This window comes from Crocuta crocuta, unplaced genomic scaffold, assembly GCF_008692635.1.
Source record: "Crocuta crocuta isolate KB4526 unplaced genomic scaffold, BGI_CrCroc_1.0 scaffold85, whole genome shotgun sequence".
Classification (NCBI taxonomy): Eukaryota; Metazoa; Chordata; class Mammalia; order Carnivora; family Hyaenidae; genus Crocuta; species Crocuta crocuta.
Genome location: NW_027530620.1, coordinates 3,806,963 through 3,825,761, shown reverse-complemented (window position 1 = coordinate 3,825,761; position 18,799 = coordinate 3,806,963). Strand labels below are relative to the sequence as shown.

At 38.2% G+C, this 18,799-nt stretch overlaps 1 protein-coding gene across 4 annotated transcripts in view; it reads right to left on the bottom strand.

Moving 5' to 3' along the window:
* Window positions 1-18,799, bottom strand: part of PATJ (PATJ crumbs cell polarity complex component) — a 391,357-nt gene that overhangs the window by 253,761 nt on the left and 118,797 nt on the right. For all 4 annotated transcript variants that reach the window (XM_077768086.1, XM_077768084.1, XM_077768085.1 and 1 more), the window contains 2 exons: window positions 15,296-15,406; window positions 11,233-11,310 (listed from right to left, as the gene is read on the bottom strand). In XM_077768086.1, the coding sequence (XP_077624212.1) occupies window positions 11,233-11,310; window positions 15,296-15,406 (189 nt within the window). The remainder of the gene's footprint in view (window positions 1-11,232; window positions 11,311-15,295; window positions 15,407-18,799) is intronic.

Here is an 18,799-nt window from a genome sequence, read left to right as displayed (position 1 = left end):
TAGCATTATTGCCCTGTCAAGACATTAACCAGTTTTGTATCTAAATTTGAACCTTACTCATGCATTCTTGGAACAACTAATAAATACTTCACTCTCTCCAATTCTCTCAGAACCAGGCTAACCATCTGTTGGTTCCCTCCTTAATGAGGTAAGTAAATAACTGGCCCCTGTACATACTACTTAATTTCATAGGTCACATCTTTTTTTCTTAAATTATACTTTTCAGAATAGAGGTCCCACTGAGAAGTTCAGGTAGACTCACCTTCCAGAACCAGTTGGACAGTGATGCCTGAAATATGCAATTCATGATCACCTCAAGCCTATGTACATGATTTCTGGGAGCCCATAGTAAACCCCCAGTAACAAGAGAACTTTGTAATTTTTTACGNAACTGACTAAGCCACCCAGGCGCCCCTCCAAGTCTTTTGTTTTGTTTCTGACACTAAGTTTGGTTCTGATTTGCCCTTGGGTGGTGAATTATTTCTCATCAGCAGCAGCAGTAAATGGAGTCTGGTTTTACAGTCTGACAAGGATCTTTGAGGATCTATTATATACTGGTTCTACAGGGATCTATTCTCTAGGTTGAGAGACCATAGAAAATAGGTTGTTAGGGGCGCCTGGGTGGCTCAGTCGGTTAAGCGTCTGACTTCAGCTCAGGTCATGACTTCACATTACGTGAGTTCAAGCCCCACATCAGGCTCTGTGCTGACAGCTAGCTCAGAGCCTGGAGCCTGCTTCAGATTCTGTGTCTCCCTCTCTCTGACCCTCGTGTGCTCACACTGTCTCTCTCTCTCTCTCTCCCTCTCAGAAATAAATTAAAAAAAAAAAAAAGGTTGTTAGTCTTTATTTGCCTGTTGGTGTTTTTGTATAATAACGGTCTTGAGTTCACTGGAAAGAATAGCTTTTTAAAAATTTTTTAATGTTTTATTTTATTTTGAGAGAGAGAGAGAGAGAGAAAGAAAATGAGCAGGGGAGACAGAGACAGAATCTGAAGCAGGCTCCAGGCTCTGAGCTGTCAGCACAGAGCCTGATATTGGGCTTGAACCCACGAACTGCGAGAACATGACCTGAGCCAAAGTTGGATGCCCAAACAACTGAGCCACCCAGGCACCCCAAGAATAGCTTTTTGACGTGCAGACCAGTGGGTATGTACATTTCTATCTACATTTGTCCTGTGGCTAGAGCTGTAGGGTAGAGGCTGAAAATGTTCTGGGTATCTGAAAATGAGAAAAGCCCTTACTTCTCACTGTGGGAAATATATTTTCCTACCTTCAGAGGGTGCTATTAGGAAAAAAAAATCTGTTTAGGATTGGTTTGTAGAGACTAATAAGCATTATTTAAATCTAACATTCCTAGAGTTTTCCAGAAAATAGTAAAACTAACCTCACATGACCTTAGACATGTCAGCCTTTTAACTGAAAGCCAGAATCCCTTTTCACAGAACTCAGAGGTATTTTAATATAACAATCCAGATTCACAAAATCAAAATGATTTGGTGAATTTAGAAACAGTTATATTTTCTGGGGAGCCTGGGTGGCTTAGTCAGTTAAGCATCCGACTTTCGCTTGGGTCATGATCTCGCAGTTCGTGGGTTCGAGCCCCGTGTCGGGCTCTGTGCTGACTGCCAGCTCAGAGCCTGGAGCCTGTTTCAGAGTCTGTGACTCCCTCTCTCCCTGACCCTCCCCTGCTCACGCTGTCTCTCTCTCTCTCTCCTAGAAATAACATTAAAAAAAAAAAAAAGCAACAGTTATACTTTCTTCCTAATATCCTTGATCTTACTGATGTGGAGTATAAAGCAAAACAAGACTAAAAACATTTACAATGACGCTGCACGATCTCCATATGTCTACATGCTATGTATGCATACATATATAAAAGAGTATCACAAATACTTACACAGCGCAGAGTACTGTCAGCCAATTGTAAGACCTAGCACAATGGGGAGTATAGTGATAGAAGACTGTATTACCAGTTACTGTTAAGAATAATAAAAAATTAATAATAAATTAATTAATAATAAAATAATCTTGTAATACTGAGTGCCACCAGGAGGGTCACAAGCGATCATTCTCATCTTTGTGAAAACCCGCATGAGGTTCTCCTTAGTCCGACTCTAGCACGTCCAGATTTCTCACTTGAAGTAGATGCGGATCTTACCATCAACCTTACAAAAGAATAATTTACATACAATAAAATGTACTCATGGGCCACCTTGGTGGCTTAGGCAGTTAAGCTTCTGACTTCTGCTCAGGTCATGATCTTCTGGTCCCTGAGTTCAAGCCCTGTGTCAGGCTCTGTGCTGACAGTTCAGAGGCTGGAGCCTGTTTCCAAACCCCCTTTCTCTCTTCTCCTCCCCCACTCACTCTATCTTTCTCAAAAATAAGTAAATGTTAAAAAAAAATCTTAATGTACCCTGTTTAAGTACTTACTTGGTATAGATACATTTTTATAAGTTTAACATGACTGTATTCTTAGGAACTATTATGTTTGGTTGGAGACAATGTTTTCATTTGGATAGTACATAAAAAGGAAATGAAGAGAACAGCAGGAGACCACTTCTCTGTGAACGAACATCTCCTACTTGTATCAGGGTCTATGACTCTTTTAGAAAAAGAGTCTATAAAGTAATACTGAAGAAAATGTTAGAAGGAAAATGCCAAAGAGTTACGAGCATACAGTATTAGTATGTCTATGAATCCTGATGGTGTGTCATTTCACACTCTGTGATAAAAAGCAGTGCAGAAAATAGTGAACTGAGACAAGACAAAACTTGGCATTTATTCAAGACCTGCTTATGAATNTTTTTTTTTTTTTTTTTTTTTTTTTTTTTTTTTTTTTACTGTGAATGATCTCAAGCCAAAATTTAGATTTCCAGCCTATACCTTTCCTAGTAATTGGTTTCAGGTGACTTTTTTGTCTCTTTTAAGATTGTAATTCTAGAGAACATGCACTGCTTTTGTACTGAGGAAGCAATGCATAAAAGGAAATTTATTTTACTTATTTTATGAGACTGTGAGCAGGGGAGAGGGGCAGGTCCCACTCTTAGGGCGGAGCCTGAGGCAGGCCTCAATCCCATGGCTTAAGGACCATGACTCAAGCTGAAAGCAAGAGTTGGATGCGCAACAGACTAATCCACCCAGATGCCCCTAAAAAGAATTACTTTTTTGGGGGTTTTTTTTTGTTTTGTTTTTTATTTATTTCTAGGATAGAGAGAGAGAGACAGCATGAGCAGGGTAGGGTCAGAGAGAGAGGGAGTCACAGACTGAAACAGGCTCCAGGCTCTGAGCTGGCAGCCAGCACAGAGCCCGACACGGGGCTCGAACCCACGAACCGTGATATCATGACCTAAGCGAAAGTCAGACGCTTAACCAACTAAGCCACCCAGGCGCCCCTAAAAGGAATTACTTTTAATGACGACAATTTTAAAAGAGCTTTTTAGAGAGATAATATAATTTATAATCATCTCACCTCCCAACTTAGGGAAGTCTCTCCATCTGTGCTCCCACAGCATCCTTGACATGCTTCTATCATCGTAATTCTACTTTTGTTTATTTCACTACATGTCACATTCATCTGTGCACCTCTTAGAGTAAAGGTGCTTTGTTGTTCTAGAATGTAGCATAGTGCTCGGCACGTAAACTATAATTTCAGAGAAGAGACATGGAGGCACATCCTGTAACCACTGAAACATCACCCTGTAATGGCGACACCGATACTGGTATGTCTTCTCTCACTGCAATGTTAACGCAGTGGTTAGTCATTCTCTAAATCAAAGAACTCAGCTGGACAGACCTTCACTGACGTTTGGTATTACTGAGCTCTTATTGGATTTTTCTTCCTGAATGCAAATATCCTTGCTTTGTATTGAGATTCAATTTAGTTTAATGGAATAGGCCAAAGTTAATAAGAATCATATATTTATCTTTCTCCTTCCTAGGATCTTATGTGGAATTATCCCGAATCAACTAAATTACCTGTTCCCCAAAGCAATTAAGTTACCAGTTTTTTCATCTCTGTGTGGTTATGCTTCGTGTCCCCACAGACCGATCCCTTTTCTTTCCTANGGGGAGACACAGAATCTGAAACAGGCTCCAGGCTCTGAGCTGGCTGCCAGCACACAACCTGACGCGGGGCTTGAACCGCTAGATAATGACCTGAGCTGAAGTCGGACCCCCAGCTGACTGAGCCACCCAGGCGCCCCCATACTATTGGTTTCCAATAAGCATTTGAGAAATGCTCAGATCTTTCAATCAAGATACAAACTGACAAAATTCCAGCAATAGGATAGACTGAATATTCTGAGAAACCCATCTTAATGACATAAAGATGATAGATAAACTTTTGAAAATGTGCATTTGCAACATATGACAGAAGCCAAAAGCAACCATAAATCCCAACTCAGAAGGTCAAGCGAGGCACAGGAAGATGGAACTTGCCCAGAAGGCAAGTGCAAATTCTTGTGACCTAACGCCAGAGATTTTTTTGTTTTGTTTTTATTCATTCAAAAAGTATGTATGTTCTCTGTGTCAGCTGGGTCCCAGGCAGTGTTTAGGGCAATGGGGACACAGCAATAACGTGACAGATGAACTCCCTGTTCTCATGGAGCTTCTTTTCTAGCCCCTTTCCAATGCCACATTTTAAGGGTCTTTGTGCCTTGTCCCCAAATTGCTTTAGGTGGCAATCACTAAACTCTATACTGTTTGCCTTGCCCCAGCTAGAATGTAAGCTCCCAGGAGGGCAGGGAATTTTTGATTGTCCTTAAAAAGTTCACTATGATACACTGACATAAAATACTGCATACATTTTAGTGTACAATTTGAATTCATCATCACAATCATGATAATGAAATTAATAACCATCAACCCCAAAAGTTTCTCCCAGCTTCTTTTTACTCCCTCCTTCCTGTCCCCTTCGCTGGTCCCCCGTTCTCATGATCTCCTTTTTGTCAGCATTGGTTTTATATCCTAGACATTTAATCCCTTCAAATAAAGAATATTACTTCCAAAAGGCTGAGAAAGATTTCTGTTAGTAATGACCTGGATCCTCTACATAGTATCTCTAGAAACAATAACCATGGTCTTCCAGAACCTACGTATTATCTGTATCTACCAAAAGGTGCCAAAAACAAACTATAGAATCCTGAACACACAGCAGATGCTACTGCTAATCTGATTATAATTATGTGATTAAAATCAGAAATCAAAGAAGATAGCCAACCAGGTTAAAACACAGTCCTATAATTTGGAAAGGGAACTTGCTACTTTTTCTTATCCTTTTCAAGAACCCTTCTCCCCAAATCCTCCAGGAGCCTTGAATGATCCCCATGTACATGTCTATAAGTAAATGTTCAATTCAGTTTTAGCTTTTTTTTTTTCATTAACAGCGTGAAACCTGCAATGAGTGAAGTTAGACAAATCAAAGAAACAAGCCAAAATCTTGATACAGAAGATAGTTGGGATATTTCCTGACCTTGGCTTTAAGTTGATAGAGAAGATATAAATAAGTAAATAAATAAATAAAAATAGGAAAATGGTGTTCCCTGTGAATTTCTTACAAGCCCAAACTCACTCAGGCTAGAGACCTGAATTCGTTCTGTGTGTGGCTCAAAAAGTTCAAAGCCAAAAACCAGGCAAATACAAAAAGAAAGCTGGCACAGACTCAGTGATATTAAATGATAGAGATGTTATACCATTACTAAATAATGCCACATATGAATAAAGATATAAAAATTTAAAACAGGTAGACACCTAACAAATTTTAAAAGATATTAAATAAAAATGACATAAAAAATAGACGAATTTTATTATCAAATGGGAGATTATTAGATTGCCCTGAGCCCCCTCCAAAACACATCAGTAAGTACAAAGAATATCTGAGTACCTTAACTAATTAACCTGCCCTAGTGACTTTGCATATAAACCTGCCCAATAACTACTATGCTAGGGGTCCCTAGATGGCTCAGTCAATGGAGCATGTGACTCTTGATCTTGGGGTTATGAGTTTGAGCCCCACTTTGGGTGCAGAGATTACTTAAAATCTTAAAAAACCACTACTATCCTTTTTTTTTTTTCATGTTTATTTATTTACTTTGTGTGTGTGAGAGAGAGTGCACTCATGAGGTGGGGAGGGGCAGAGAGAGAGGGAGAGAATCCCAAGCAGGCTCTACACTGTCAGTGCAGAGTCCAATGTGGGGCTCGATCTCCCAAACTGTGAGATCATGACCTGAGCTGAAATCAAGAGCCAAACACTTAATTGAGCCACCAAGGTACCCCTTTATCCTATTCTTTTAAAACATAAATATACATTTGTAATAAATGTGATAGGACATAAGAAGTCTCAGCTAATGCAAAAGAGTATTACATAGAGGCACCTGTGTGTCTGACTCTTGATTTTGGCTAAGGTCATGATTTCATGGTTCAGGAGTTTGAGCCCTGATGTCAGGCTCCATGCTTAGAGCCTGCTTGGGACTGACTCTCTCTCTCTCTCTCTCTCTGCCCCTATTCTGCTTGCACTCTTTGTCTCTCTCAAAAATAAACAGTTTTTTAAAAAGAGAGAGAAAAAGAAATACAGTTGCTTCCATTAAAAAAAAAGTATTATATAAACTGCAATCTCTGATTATAACTGAAATCCATTAGAAAATAATAGGTTTTTTAGGGGCGCCTAGGTGGCTCAGTCGGTTAAGCATCCAACTTCGGCTCAGGTCATGATCTCACAGTTTGTGGGTTCGAGCCCTACGTCGGGCTCTGTGCTGACAGCCAGAATCTGTTTCAGATTCTGTGTCTCCCTCTCTCTCTGCCCCTCCCCTGCTCACGCTGTCTCTCTCTCTCTCAGAAATAAATTTAAGAAATTTTAAAAAAGATAAGAAAATAATAGATTTTTAAAAATAGCCATATGGAAATTTAAAAATACATTTCTAAGTAAGTTTGGGTAAAAAACAAATCAGGTGGGGACTAAAAAAAACTTTAGTACTGAAAAACAGAAATTCAACTTAAAATCTTGAGATGTAAAGGGGGACTTAGAAGGAAATTTATGGTCTTAAATGATTATTTTAAGAGAATGGCTAAAAAATTAATAACCTCTATAACTCTAAAGATTACAGTGGGGAGGGAGGGGGAGTAGAAGAAGAAAAGCAAACAAAGGAAGGTAGTATAAAGATGAGAACAAAATTAAGCAGAATAAAGATAAACAGAATTGACTAATGCAATTCAAACATTAATACTTTAAATAGAGGAATTCTGGGTGCACCTGGGTGTCTTAGTCATTAGATGTCTGACTCTTGATTTCAGCTCATGATTTGTGAGATCGAGACTCACCTCAGGCTGTGTCTAACAGTATGACCTGCTTGGGATTCTGTCTCCCTGCCCTTCCCCTGCTTGTGCTCTCTATGTCAAATAAACTTCAAAATACATACACATATATATACAAAAAGGAATTATACATTTGAAACTAGTGTCATGTCAACTATACCTCAAAAATTTTAAGAAAAATTAAATGAAAATTATCTTTAAAATTAATTAAGAAAGAGGGTAAAAAATTAAACCATATTCACAATGAAAATGAACTATGGATAGGGTATATATAACCCAAGCTAAGAGAATACATAAACAACTTTATGCCAAACAATGGAAAAATTAAGTAAAATTAGTATTCCCAGAAAAGTCAGTAACCCAAAATGACTCTACAAGAAATAGAAAATGTGAATAGTTCCATAACTATTAAAGAACTGAATCAACATTTTAGATTTTCTCACATAGAAAACACAGGCCCAGAGGCACCTGGGTGGCTCAGTTGGTTAAATGACCAACTTCGGCTCAGGTCATGATCACACTATTCATAGGTTTGAGCCCCACATTGGACTCAGGGCTGGCAGCTCAGAGCTTGGGGCCTGCTTCAGATTCTGTGCCTCCCTCTCTCTCTCTGCCCCTCCCTTGCTAGCACTCTGTGTCTCTCTTTCTCTCTCAAAAAAACCCCACATTTTAAAAAATTTTAAAAAGAGAAAGAAAACACAGGCCCAAACCGGCTTCACAGGCTAGTATAACCAAAGATTTAAGGAATGAATAATTACCATTTTACACAAACACTCAGAGAAGCGAAAAAAAGAAACACGCCTACCATTCATTTTAGTAGTCTCATCTATTCAAAAGCAGATAGGATAGTACATAAATTCCAAGCCAATCTCATTCCTAACCACAGATGGAAAAATCCTGAAAGAAATAATGCCAGCAAAATTCATGTGCAAAAAAGATCATGAGCAGATTAAGTTTAATCCAAGATTGGTTCAACATTTTAAAAATCTATTAATGTAATTTACCACATTAAGAGATTGAAGGAGAAAAATACATTATACATACACAATTATTTCAGTGAATATAGATAACGTGATAAAAGTCAATGCCAGTGCCATTCATGATAAAAAAATTCTTAGCAAAATAAGAATGAAAGGGGATACTTTCTTAACCTGAATGATTATTACAAAAAGTTACAGAACACATCATATTCAATGGTGAAATATTAAAAGAAATTTCTTTTTTTTTTTAATGTTTATTTTTGAGAGTGAGAAACAGAGTGCGAGCGGGAGAGGGACAGAAAGAGGGAGACACAGAATTCGAAGCAGGCTCCAGGCTCTGGGCTGTCAGCACAGAGCCTGATGCGGTGCTCAAACCCACGAATCATGGGATCATAACCTGAGCCGAAGTTGGACACTTACCCAGTTGAACCACCAAGGTACTACTAGTAAAAGCAATTTCTTAGATATCAGGAGGAAACACAACAAAAATGTTAGCTATCATTACTTCTTTAGTAAACACAATGGAAGTTTTAGCAGACAGAATAAGAAAAAGATTGGAAAAAAGGGGGAAAAGAAAACTGCCTTTATCCAAAGTGGTTATTATTACCTATACAGAAAATCCAGAAATAAAAATCTACACGGTTAGAATTTGAGATTCACATTCTTAAAATTACTTTATGTACATTTATGGAGGACATAAAGACACAAGAGAGCTCTACATACAATATTTAATGAGTTTATCTTTAGGTGGTGGGATTAGGGGAGATTTTATTTTTTTGTTTCACCCTTTTGGTTTTCCCAGTGTTCTGCACTGGATTATTTTATTTTATAAAAGAAAAACAGAATAATGTTACAAGATGTCAAATAAATATGTAATAATCAATTCTATGTCCAAACAAAAATCAATTTTATGTCTATACACTAGCAACAAACAGAAAATGCAATTTAAAATATTTAAAAGCAATACAAAATATAAGGGTATCTAGATTTAAAATACCTTTCTGAACAAAATTATCAAAACTGAAAGAACTAAAAGAATATACAGGAAGATATACCATGTTACTGATTAAGAAGGCTAGATATCATAATGATATAACTTCTTTACAAATTAATCTAACGATATGACAAAGTTTCCATCGAAATCCTCAAAGAGAGGATGTTTTTGGTGAATTTGACAAGCCAGCTCTACAATTCGTATGAAAAAGAAGACAGACACAAACAAGCAAGACATTTCTAAGGAAGAAGAAGTATGTAAAGGAAATTGCTCTATCAGAAAACAAGATTTATTATTAGGCTTTAATAACTGAGCTAGTGCAGCATTTGTACTGGGAAGACCTGGGGAACACAAAGAAAGCTCAGAAGCAGACTTCCCCTGATAACCTGAGATAGAAGTAAAGACAGATAAGTAAGTCAGGAGGTAAAGGAGGGCCCATTTTATTTATTTATTTTTAATTTATTTTTTTCTTAGTTTATTGTCAAGTTGGTTTCCATAAACACCCAGTGCTCATCCCAACAAGTGCCCTCCCCCTTGCCCATCACCCCCTTCCCCTCTCCTCCACCCACATCAGGCCTCAGTTTGTTCTCAGCATTCAAGAGTCTCTCATGGTTTGCCTCCTTCCCTCTCCCCAACTATTTTTCCCCTTCTTCTCCCTCATGGTCCGTCATTAGCTTCCACCTAATCCACGTATACATGCAAACATATGGTATCTGTCCTTTTCTGCCTGACTTATTTCACTCAGCATAACACCCTCAAGGTCCATCCACATTGCTACAAATGGCCACATTTCATTTTTTCTCATTGCCATGTAGTATCCCATTGTATAAATATACTACATCTTCTTGATCCATTCATCAATTGATGGACACTTAGGCTCTTTCCATGATTTGGCTATTGTTGAGAGTGATGCTATGAACATTGGGGTATGTGTGCCCCTATGCATCAGCACTCCTGCATCCCTTGGGTAAATTCCTAGCAGTGCTACTGCTGGGTCATAGGGGAGTTCTATTGTTAATTTTTTGAGGAATCTCCACACTGTTTTCCAGAGGGGCTGTACCAGTTTACATTCCCACCAACAGTGTAGGAGGGTGCCCATTTCTCCACACCCTGGCCAGCATCTAGAGTCAGGAGGGCCTATTTTAAAATAGTAGGATAATTAGTTATCTTGATGGGGAAAAAACGAAAATTTCTCCCTACCTGATACCACATCCTAAAACAAATTTAAGATCTCCTAATTCTACTAGGATAGAGGTGGGAAAACAGGAATGAATGGCTGGTTCTGACTGATGCTAAGGAATGTTTCCTCAGTAGAGATGACCTCTGAGCTGCTCCTTGAAGGATAAAAGGAAGACCCATGTGGGAAATGGACTTTCAGGCTGAGAACACCAAGATCAAAGTCCCAGAAACTCTCAAGAGTGAAAAGCACTTTCTGGGAGTGGATGAGCAACCAGCCCAGCTGAACAGGAAAGACAGATAAAGGTAACAATGGATGACTGGTGCTTTCTCATTTTTTTATACCTTTTTCACCACCTTTCTGGCCTTCATCATGGCCAGAACCAGTTATAGTCACAGGAAGGAAACATTATTAGTATGGTCCTTCTAGCCTGATACTAATTAAAAAAACATTCTTATTAACTGCAGCTCAGATATGCAGGAAGACACAAAAACACGTTTTAAAGGCTTGAGAGGGGGGCGCCTGGGTGGCTTAGTCGGTTAAGCGTCTGACTTTCGCTTAGGTCATGATCTCGCAGTTCGTGGGTTCGAGCCCCGCGTCGGGCTCTGTGCTGACTGCCGGCTCAGAGCCTGGAGCCTGTTTCAATCTGTGACTCCCTCTCTCTCTGACCCTCCGCTGCTCACACTGTCTCTCTCTCTCTCCTAGAAATAAATAAAACATTAAAAAAATTTAAAAAAAAAATAAAAAAATAAAGGCTTGAGAGGTTCAAGTTACCTTTTCTTTTTTTTCTTCAGTGTTTTGGTCCTGGTTACTAGTGATTTTGTTGGCCTTGTTATGCACCGTAGGAATGACCTACAACCAAAAAAAAAGAAAGGGGGGGGGGTAAGAAAAGGGATAAAACATTTAAATGTCACAATCATTACACTTATTTCTTTCAACAGTTAAAATCTCACTTGGCTAAGTCTCTGACTTCATCTAAAAAGTACAGACATGAGAAGTAGAGTTCAAGGCCAACAATACAATTTGAAAACTACTACTAGCTGGATAACCCCAAATATTGTGTGTGTGTGTGTGTGTGTGTGTGTGTGCATGTGCATGTATAACATCAAAGAGCAGGAAGTTCACAAGCTGGTGTAGATCCACAAAGTGAAGTCTTTCTTTTTAAGTCATGATACTGATTGTCATCCCCATATCTCAGTTTGCAAAATACAGTTTTAGGGGCAACTACGTTAATCTCTAGAACACTGGATGCACCATTTATCTGGTAGGTTTACCTTCTTCATCACTGTACTCCAGTCCAAGTATGTTCTCTATCACACTGTGCATACTCACTAACTATCTCACCGTCACTGTTAGCAGGAAGATGAATTACAAATCTAGTTGCATCCTTGGATAAAAGCTCAGTGAGAGCTGGGATTTAATGATTTATCACTATTATCACTATACAGAGTGCTCAGAAGAGCCTATTACATGCTTGGACTCAATCAATGTTTACACATGAATGAAAGAGCTCCATTTCACAGAAATAATTCTAATTCTCAATGGTGCCAACAGCATGGATAACTTTTGGACTCATTTCTTATAAAATAATCCATGAAACATCTTTAAAAAAAACAAAATTTTTAGTGATTTTTTTTAAAGACTCCACAAATATCTAACACAAATAACTTTGCCATAGAATCTAATAACAAACATCAAGATTGTAAGAAAAAAAAAATCTCCTTTCCCAGAAACGTAAAGAAACTGCCTGCCTTGGGATAATTTAAAAACCAAACATAACAACAACAACAAAACCCCACCTCTGTCTGGATACAATTTAAGATTCAATTTTCTTCACCTTTAATACAGAGTCTAAAGAAGTAAATTAATTTTGGAATAAAAGAGAAAGACTCAGGAATGTTTCATTTAAATAAAAAACAACAGTAATGACACATCAACATATATATAATGCTTTGTATATGAACAGACACTGTGAGTGCTTCATGTTTATACCTCTATTTAATACACATCACAATCCAAGTCGGTGTTCAAAACTGCTGGGTCTACAGGCACGCATTTTCTGTCCTTAAGAATCTTAAACTAATTTGTCTCCATGACATGTAAGAATACCTATCCACTCTGGACCTACTTTCTCCCATGGGAAAAACCAGCTGAAACTGAACGGCAGAAGCTCTGGGGTGTGACACAAGGTCAGCTGCCACTCATAAGGTTTACTCTTTTTTAAAGAGCACAGAAATATCTCTGTAAACGTATAGTTAGCAAGAGCAGAAGTTCACCAAGATGACTCCATCTTTAAGAAAAGTAGAAGACTCCATCTCCATATTTCTTATGAAGTAAAAACTACATTGATGTTGGATTAATATGTAAATGTACACATCAGAAAAATTTAGGTGCCGTTATGAAATAATGGTATTAGGAAAGTACAAATTGAATAGAGGGAAAAAGAAGGCAACATATGATATTAAACTTACTGAACTGAAGGCATAATCCCCAATTTCTAACAGGTTTGTTTTGGAATGTGTAAAAATAATATGAGACGCTACTGTGAAATGTAGTTATGTTATTAAGTGGAACAAAATTACCTTGGCCTAAAAACTTTCTATGGAGGAATGCAGTATAAATCATGGGTTCTGATCTCAAATAAGCATTTGCCAAATAAACTTAAGTGGATACACACATTTCTTTCTAGGATGCTGAAAATACAGTTGAGAAATTTAGGAGAAAAAGCTTAAAAAGGTAATGTATTGGTGATACACCAAATGCATCCATTAAAAGCGCAAATACAAAAAAGTAAACTACAACTCAAAGAATAAAAAGTACAAATATAAACACCACTTTTGAAGTAATGATGTTGGTGACAATCTCCATGTAACTGGGGTAGTTTAGACACAGGGTCTCTGAGGGCACCTGGGTCGCTCAATCGGTTGGGTGTCTGACTTCAGCTCAGGTCATGATCACAGTTCATAGGTTCAGGCCTCATGTTGGGCTCTATGCTGACAACTGGNTTCTGTTTCTCTCAAAAATAAATAAACATTAAAAAAAAATTTTAGACATAGTGTCTTTGATGGTCCAACATTAGGAAATGACTTCTTTGGGGGTTTTGAGGAAAGTCTGTCTCAATGTTTAATGTAAAGTGGTCAAAAATGATTAAGCATTTGGCTATATTTTCTATTCCTCTAAGGATGAATACTACTTGCAACAATAAATAAGCCAAAGAGAGCTTATTTTGCAAAGAAATGAAACTTGATTCCTTTCATTGCCTCATTCAAACAGGAATCACTTTGTGTTAAAAAATGGATAAGTCATGGACATAATAATTAACACCATCACCCAAATATGCTACCTTGCCTAGAATCAGACGCAGCTCAAGGCTTGCTGAACCGAATGCACAATGTGGTAGTCTGTTGTGCTGCATCGGGGATGAATGACTTGAGCAGGGCACAATGCAGAGAAGATTTTTTGTTTTTGAGCAGTTGAAAGAAATTTCACTGTTTATGTCATCTAAGCGAAAATTTCCACTTCAGCTCATCAGCGAAGTCTGGATTAAATGCTTGCTTGGCCTTTTTGGTTGACTTTATAACCTACTTAAAAGCTTTGAACATTTTTTTGGCAAGGGCGTTCACAAGTGGCCACATAAAGGTATAATTTGACTGGCTCATTCTAGCTGAAAACTGTTTCTTTAGAAGTACCATTTGGCAAGGAATAATCTGGCCAATTTTCCTCTTGAACTCAAGTTGCCAGAAATAAAAGTGATTGCCTCCACAACTTTCTCCTATTATAAGAGTTAAAACATGGATTCCAAAAACTTTGATTCCAAAAATGACTTAAAATTTCAAATTGTATGAAAGTGAAAAGACTTTATTCATTTCACCTCTCTCAATTAGTCTTGACAGTGCAGACGCAGCAGTAGGGCTGGAAGGGATCACACCGCAAAGCAGGGCACCGCAGCACAGAGGTAGGTGAGCTCACTGTGTGCAGGGAAGCTGCAAGTATGGTGAAGTGTATCAATGCCCCCACCTCCCCCATCAGGGCAGCCCAACATCTGTGTGCCACACAAATACTACTCTCTGTATGCCTTGACATACAAAAGGTTGAAAAACACTGCATTACTTACTGAAAAGCATTTTTAGAAAACATGCACAATTCTTCTACTGTTCAGAAGTGCCTATGTTTTGAACAGTTGTATTCCGTGAAACAAAGAAAAATAAATGCTTCTTCCAGTAACAGGGCTTATGGGTGATATTTCTGCTGCACGTTGCAATACAAAACATACCCTGCCACTAACATTAGAGTTGTAATTCCATACCAAAAGAGTAATTTATTACAGAAACAAGTGTTACAATTAAATACTGCTAGTATTCAATTTGAATTCTGAATGTCCAAAAGAACATACAACAATGCACCATGTTTGCATGGTTACATGTCTTAATAAATACACAGGACATGACAGTACCTCTAGAATGGTGGTATAGCTGACCCCTTTACGTTCAAAGTATTTTATAAACAAAGTAACTGGCTCAGAAAAGTTAAGTAACTTGTCTGTAAGTCAGCAAAGCTGGTAAACAGGGAAATGAAGGAATTGAAAAGAGCTCTGCTTGACTCCATGGCCTGTGACTTACAGCGCAAACCAGAATGACTCAAGTTTGCCCAAAAGACCAAAATCAAAGAAAAAAGGGGAAAGTGAGGTTAATAACTAAATTTTTATGAAGTAATGCTTTTTCTGGGTAATAGTAGGATCAAAATGAAAACAACGTGGAAAAAATACACAGAGAAAAGCATGGTCCACAGAAATATAGAGAATATTTTTAAACTACTTGAAGATATAACTTAGGCTTACTCTGGGAGTGGATGACAAGCTCTGGACAACGAACACCACGGGGTTTCCTGCATTCTTAATGGCCTCAACTGCTTCTCTGTGCGAGGCATTCTGCAAATCCACTCCAGACACCTGAAACACAGAAGGCATTTTATTTCAATGAGAAAGACTGTCGAGTTCACATATATTATCTAGTTATGAGAACAGCCAGAGTCTAATGAATTAGACCAAAGCTAAAAAAATATGATTGGTCCCTAATCTTATTTTTGTTGTTGTAGGAGAACATATTTAAGGAAAATAACATTCGACCTTCAAGAAAAGTGAATGAGACAAATATCTTAATAGCAATAGATAGCCCTGGTTAAATAGGATTATCCAAAATAGGTAGCCTAGTTCGTAACAGAACCTTAAGAAGCTTCTGAGCTGTGGCGTCACCTTTGCCACTAACGCAGCACATAATTCTGAGAGGGGACATGGAAGAGCGGTCTGGACTCTTCTCTCAAATTGAGAAGTATGAAATTTTAAGCAAATCGTCCATTATCACAGTTGAGAAGTTGAACGTCTCTCAAATGATGTTCAAAAAGAACTATGAAAATATCCATGGGTTCTTTTACCAAAAATGTTCTCTGTTCAGTAAATTGGGATAAGTGTAAATAGCTCCTTATCATCCAGATTTCAGAGGACCGAAAATGCAAACGTCCATAATCTCCAAGGGCATTCTGTATTTGCCATGTTTAAAAAAGAACTAATTTTTCAAACCAGTAATGTAACAAGGCCTTGGTAAATGTTGGGGTGGCTACGGTCAGCAGATAATGAGTTTGTGAATACTTTTTCGTCATAATGAGAAATGTAGGAATGTAGGTGGAGAGGGATGTAGGATCAAGGTTGGCTTTTGTGTTTAAGAGGGGAGGTATTACTGTAATAAACACAAAAGTAGTGGACATGAAATGGATATTACAGAGAGAAGTGACACCTGGAGAAGTAAATCCTTGGACAGTGAAGAGGGAATGACTTCTGTACTACAAGTTAGGCAGGTTGGCTTTAGAAGCACAAATAGTTCATTTGTTGTTACAGACACACTTAGAAAAAAAAAAGATTTGGCACACAGTGGCAGCGAGGGGAATTCCTTTTTGACTGCTTCTATTTTCTCCATGAAATAAGAAAGAAGGACCATAAACTGAGCAGTTTAGGAGGTGTGAAGAGTTGCCTCTGGAAGCAGGAGAAGGAAACAACCAGGGACACATTACAGGATTGCAGGGCAGAACTAAAGACTCACTTGAGAGGGAGCTCATGAATTTTAAAATGAGACCAGACAGCACTGTTATTTTCTCCAGCCATGCCAGAGTCCTGAAATAAGCAGAGTTGCATTTAACTAGGATGTCGTTCCCCCAGACAAGGTCAGTAAAAGCAATGGGGACCCAAGGAGCTGGAAATGATGAGGATGATCCATCATGGAATCAGAGCAAAGTGAGGAGAAAACCGAGCACATCTGAAGCTGAGGGACACACATGGCAGCCCTGAAGGTAGGAGATGGGAGCTTGGCATGTGAGAGGGGTCTGAAGGCAGGTGGGTCTAGGGGAGCCTGGTTGCCTCAGTCGGTTGAGTGTCTGACTCTTGATTTTGGCTCAGGTCACACTCCTAGAGTTGTGGGATCAAGCTCTTGTGTCAGCTCTGCATTCAGCATACAGCTTGCTTAAGATTCTCTCTCTCTCTCCCTCTCTCTCTCTGCCTCAGTCCCCTCTTGCTCTCTCTCTCTAAACATAAATAAATAATTTGAAAAAAATTTAAAAATTTAAGAAAATAAAAAAGGCAGATGAGTCTAAAGCACAGTGCAAACAGAGAGTAAAGAGAGGTGAGGTCAGGTAAGGCAGCTGAAGCCACACCACACATAAGCCATGGCAGGAACTTTGGCCTTTTATTCTAACAGACATTGGGTGGAAGTTTTTAATGCTCTGTAAAACCTTTTCCCATCTGAACTCAGGATGGATGAGAATAATAGTAAATGAAAATAGAAAAAAAATTAAGTGAAGCTTAAAAGCAATCACAACAGCTTGATGAAGCTTCTTACAAATAACCTGTTTCCCACCACATTCTACAATAAATGAAGTAGAAGCTGTAGAAGAACCACTTCATCTTCCAGTAATAATCAGCTTCTGTTTCTCCAACACAGTTTTTTTTTAATGTTTTTTAATGTTTATTTAATTTTTGAGAGAGAGAGATAGAGCGTGAACAGAGGAGGGGCAGAGGAAGAGAGAGACACAAAATCCAAAGCAGGCCCCAGGCTCTGAGGCGTTAGCACAGAGCCTGACGCGGGGCTCGAACTCACAGACTGCAAGATCGAGACCTGAGCCAAAGTTGGTCGCTTAACCGACTCAGCCATCCAGGTGCCCCTTCCCAACACAGATTTCCACAGGGTTAAATGTGAACTGAAGTTGGGAAGTTAGGAGAAAAAATGGAATTCTGTTACAATTAAAAAAAAAAAAAAACCTCAGTTTTTCTAAGCTCTAAATTTATAACCCAAAGTGTGTCCCATTCACACAAGTAAGACCCATTTCTAAAAATTAACTTAAATTCTAATTTCCCACTTAAACAAATTCTTCTTTATATGGGCCTAAATCCTTTATGCAATTGTGCAATTGCTTCAAGGCAGAAAGAAATTATTATTAAGCTTTGCTTGAAAACAAAAGGGTAATTCTTTTCACAGGAAAAAAGTAAACAAATGACTCCATATGTTTGACAAAATATACATTAAAGTATTAACATTTCACATTTGCTATGAGTTTAAAGAATTTATTAAATCTGAGACACAATAGTGGGTTCGTATTAGTATATAAAAGTGATGACGGATAAGTGAGAGAATACTTTACAGTCAACCTACAGCAGAGAATGATGAGGGGAAAACCCACAAAATTTAAGAAGATAAAACAATAAACAATCCAATTAGGAAGCAGGCAAAAGACAGACACAAACATTTCCCTGAAGAAGACATATGCAGGTGGCATGAAAAGTTCTTTATCATTATCCATTACGGAAACTCAAAACAATGAGATACCACTATCTACAGCTCAGAATGTCCAGAATGAAAAATAGTGACAACACCAAATGTTGGTGAGGATGTAGAAAAACTGGATCCATCATATGCTAATGGTGGGAATGTAAAATGGTACAGCCACTGTGGAAAATAGTTTGACAGTCCTTTCAAAACTAAAAATGGATTTACCATACATCCTAGCAATTGCGTTCTTGGGCATTTGTCTCAGACAAGTGAAGACTTATTTTCACTCAGGAACTTGTATACAAATGTTTAGAGAAGTTTTGTTCATAATAATAAGCCAAGAGCTGGAAACTACCCAAGTGGCTTTCAATGGGTGAATGGTTAAACTGTAGTACCTCTACAGCATGAAATACTATTCAGACACAATAAAAGGGTGTGAACTATGGCTGGACACAACAGATTAAATTAACTTCAATGAAATTATGCTGAGTGAAAAAAGGCAATCTCAAAAAGATACAGAATGCATAATT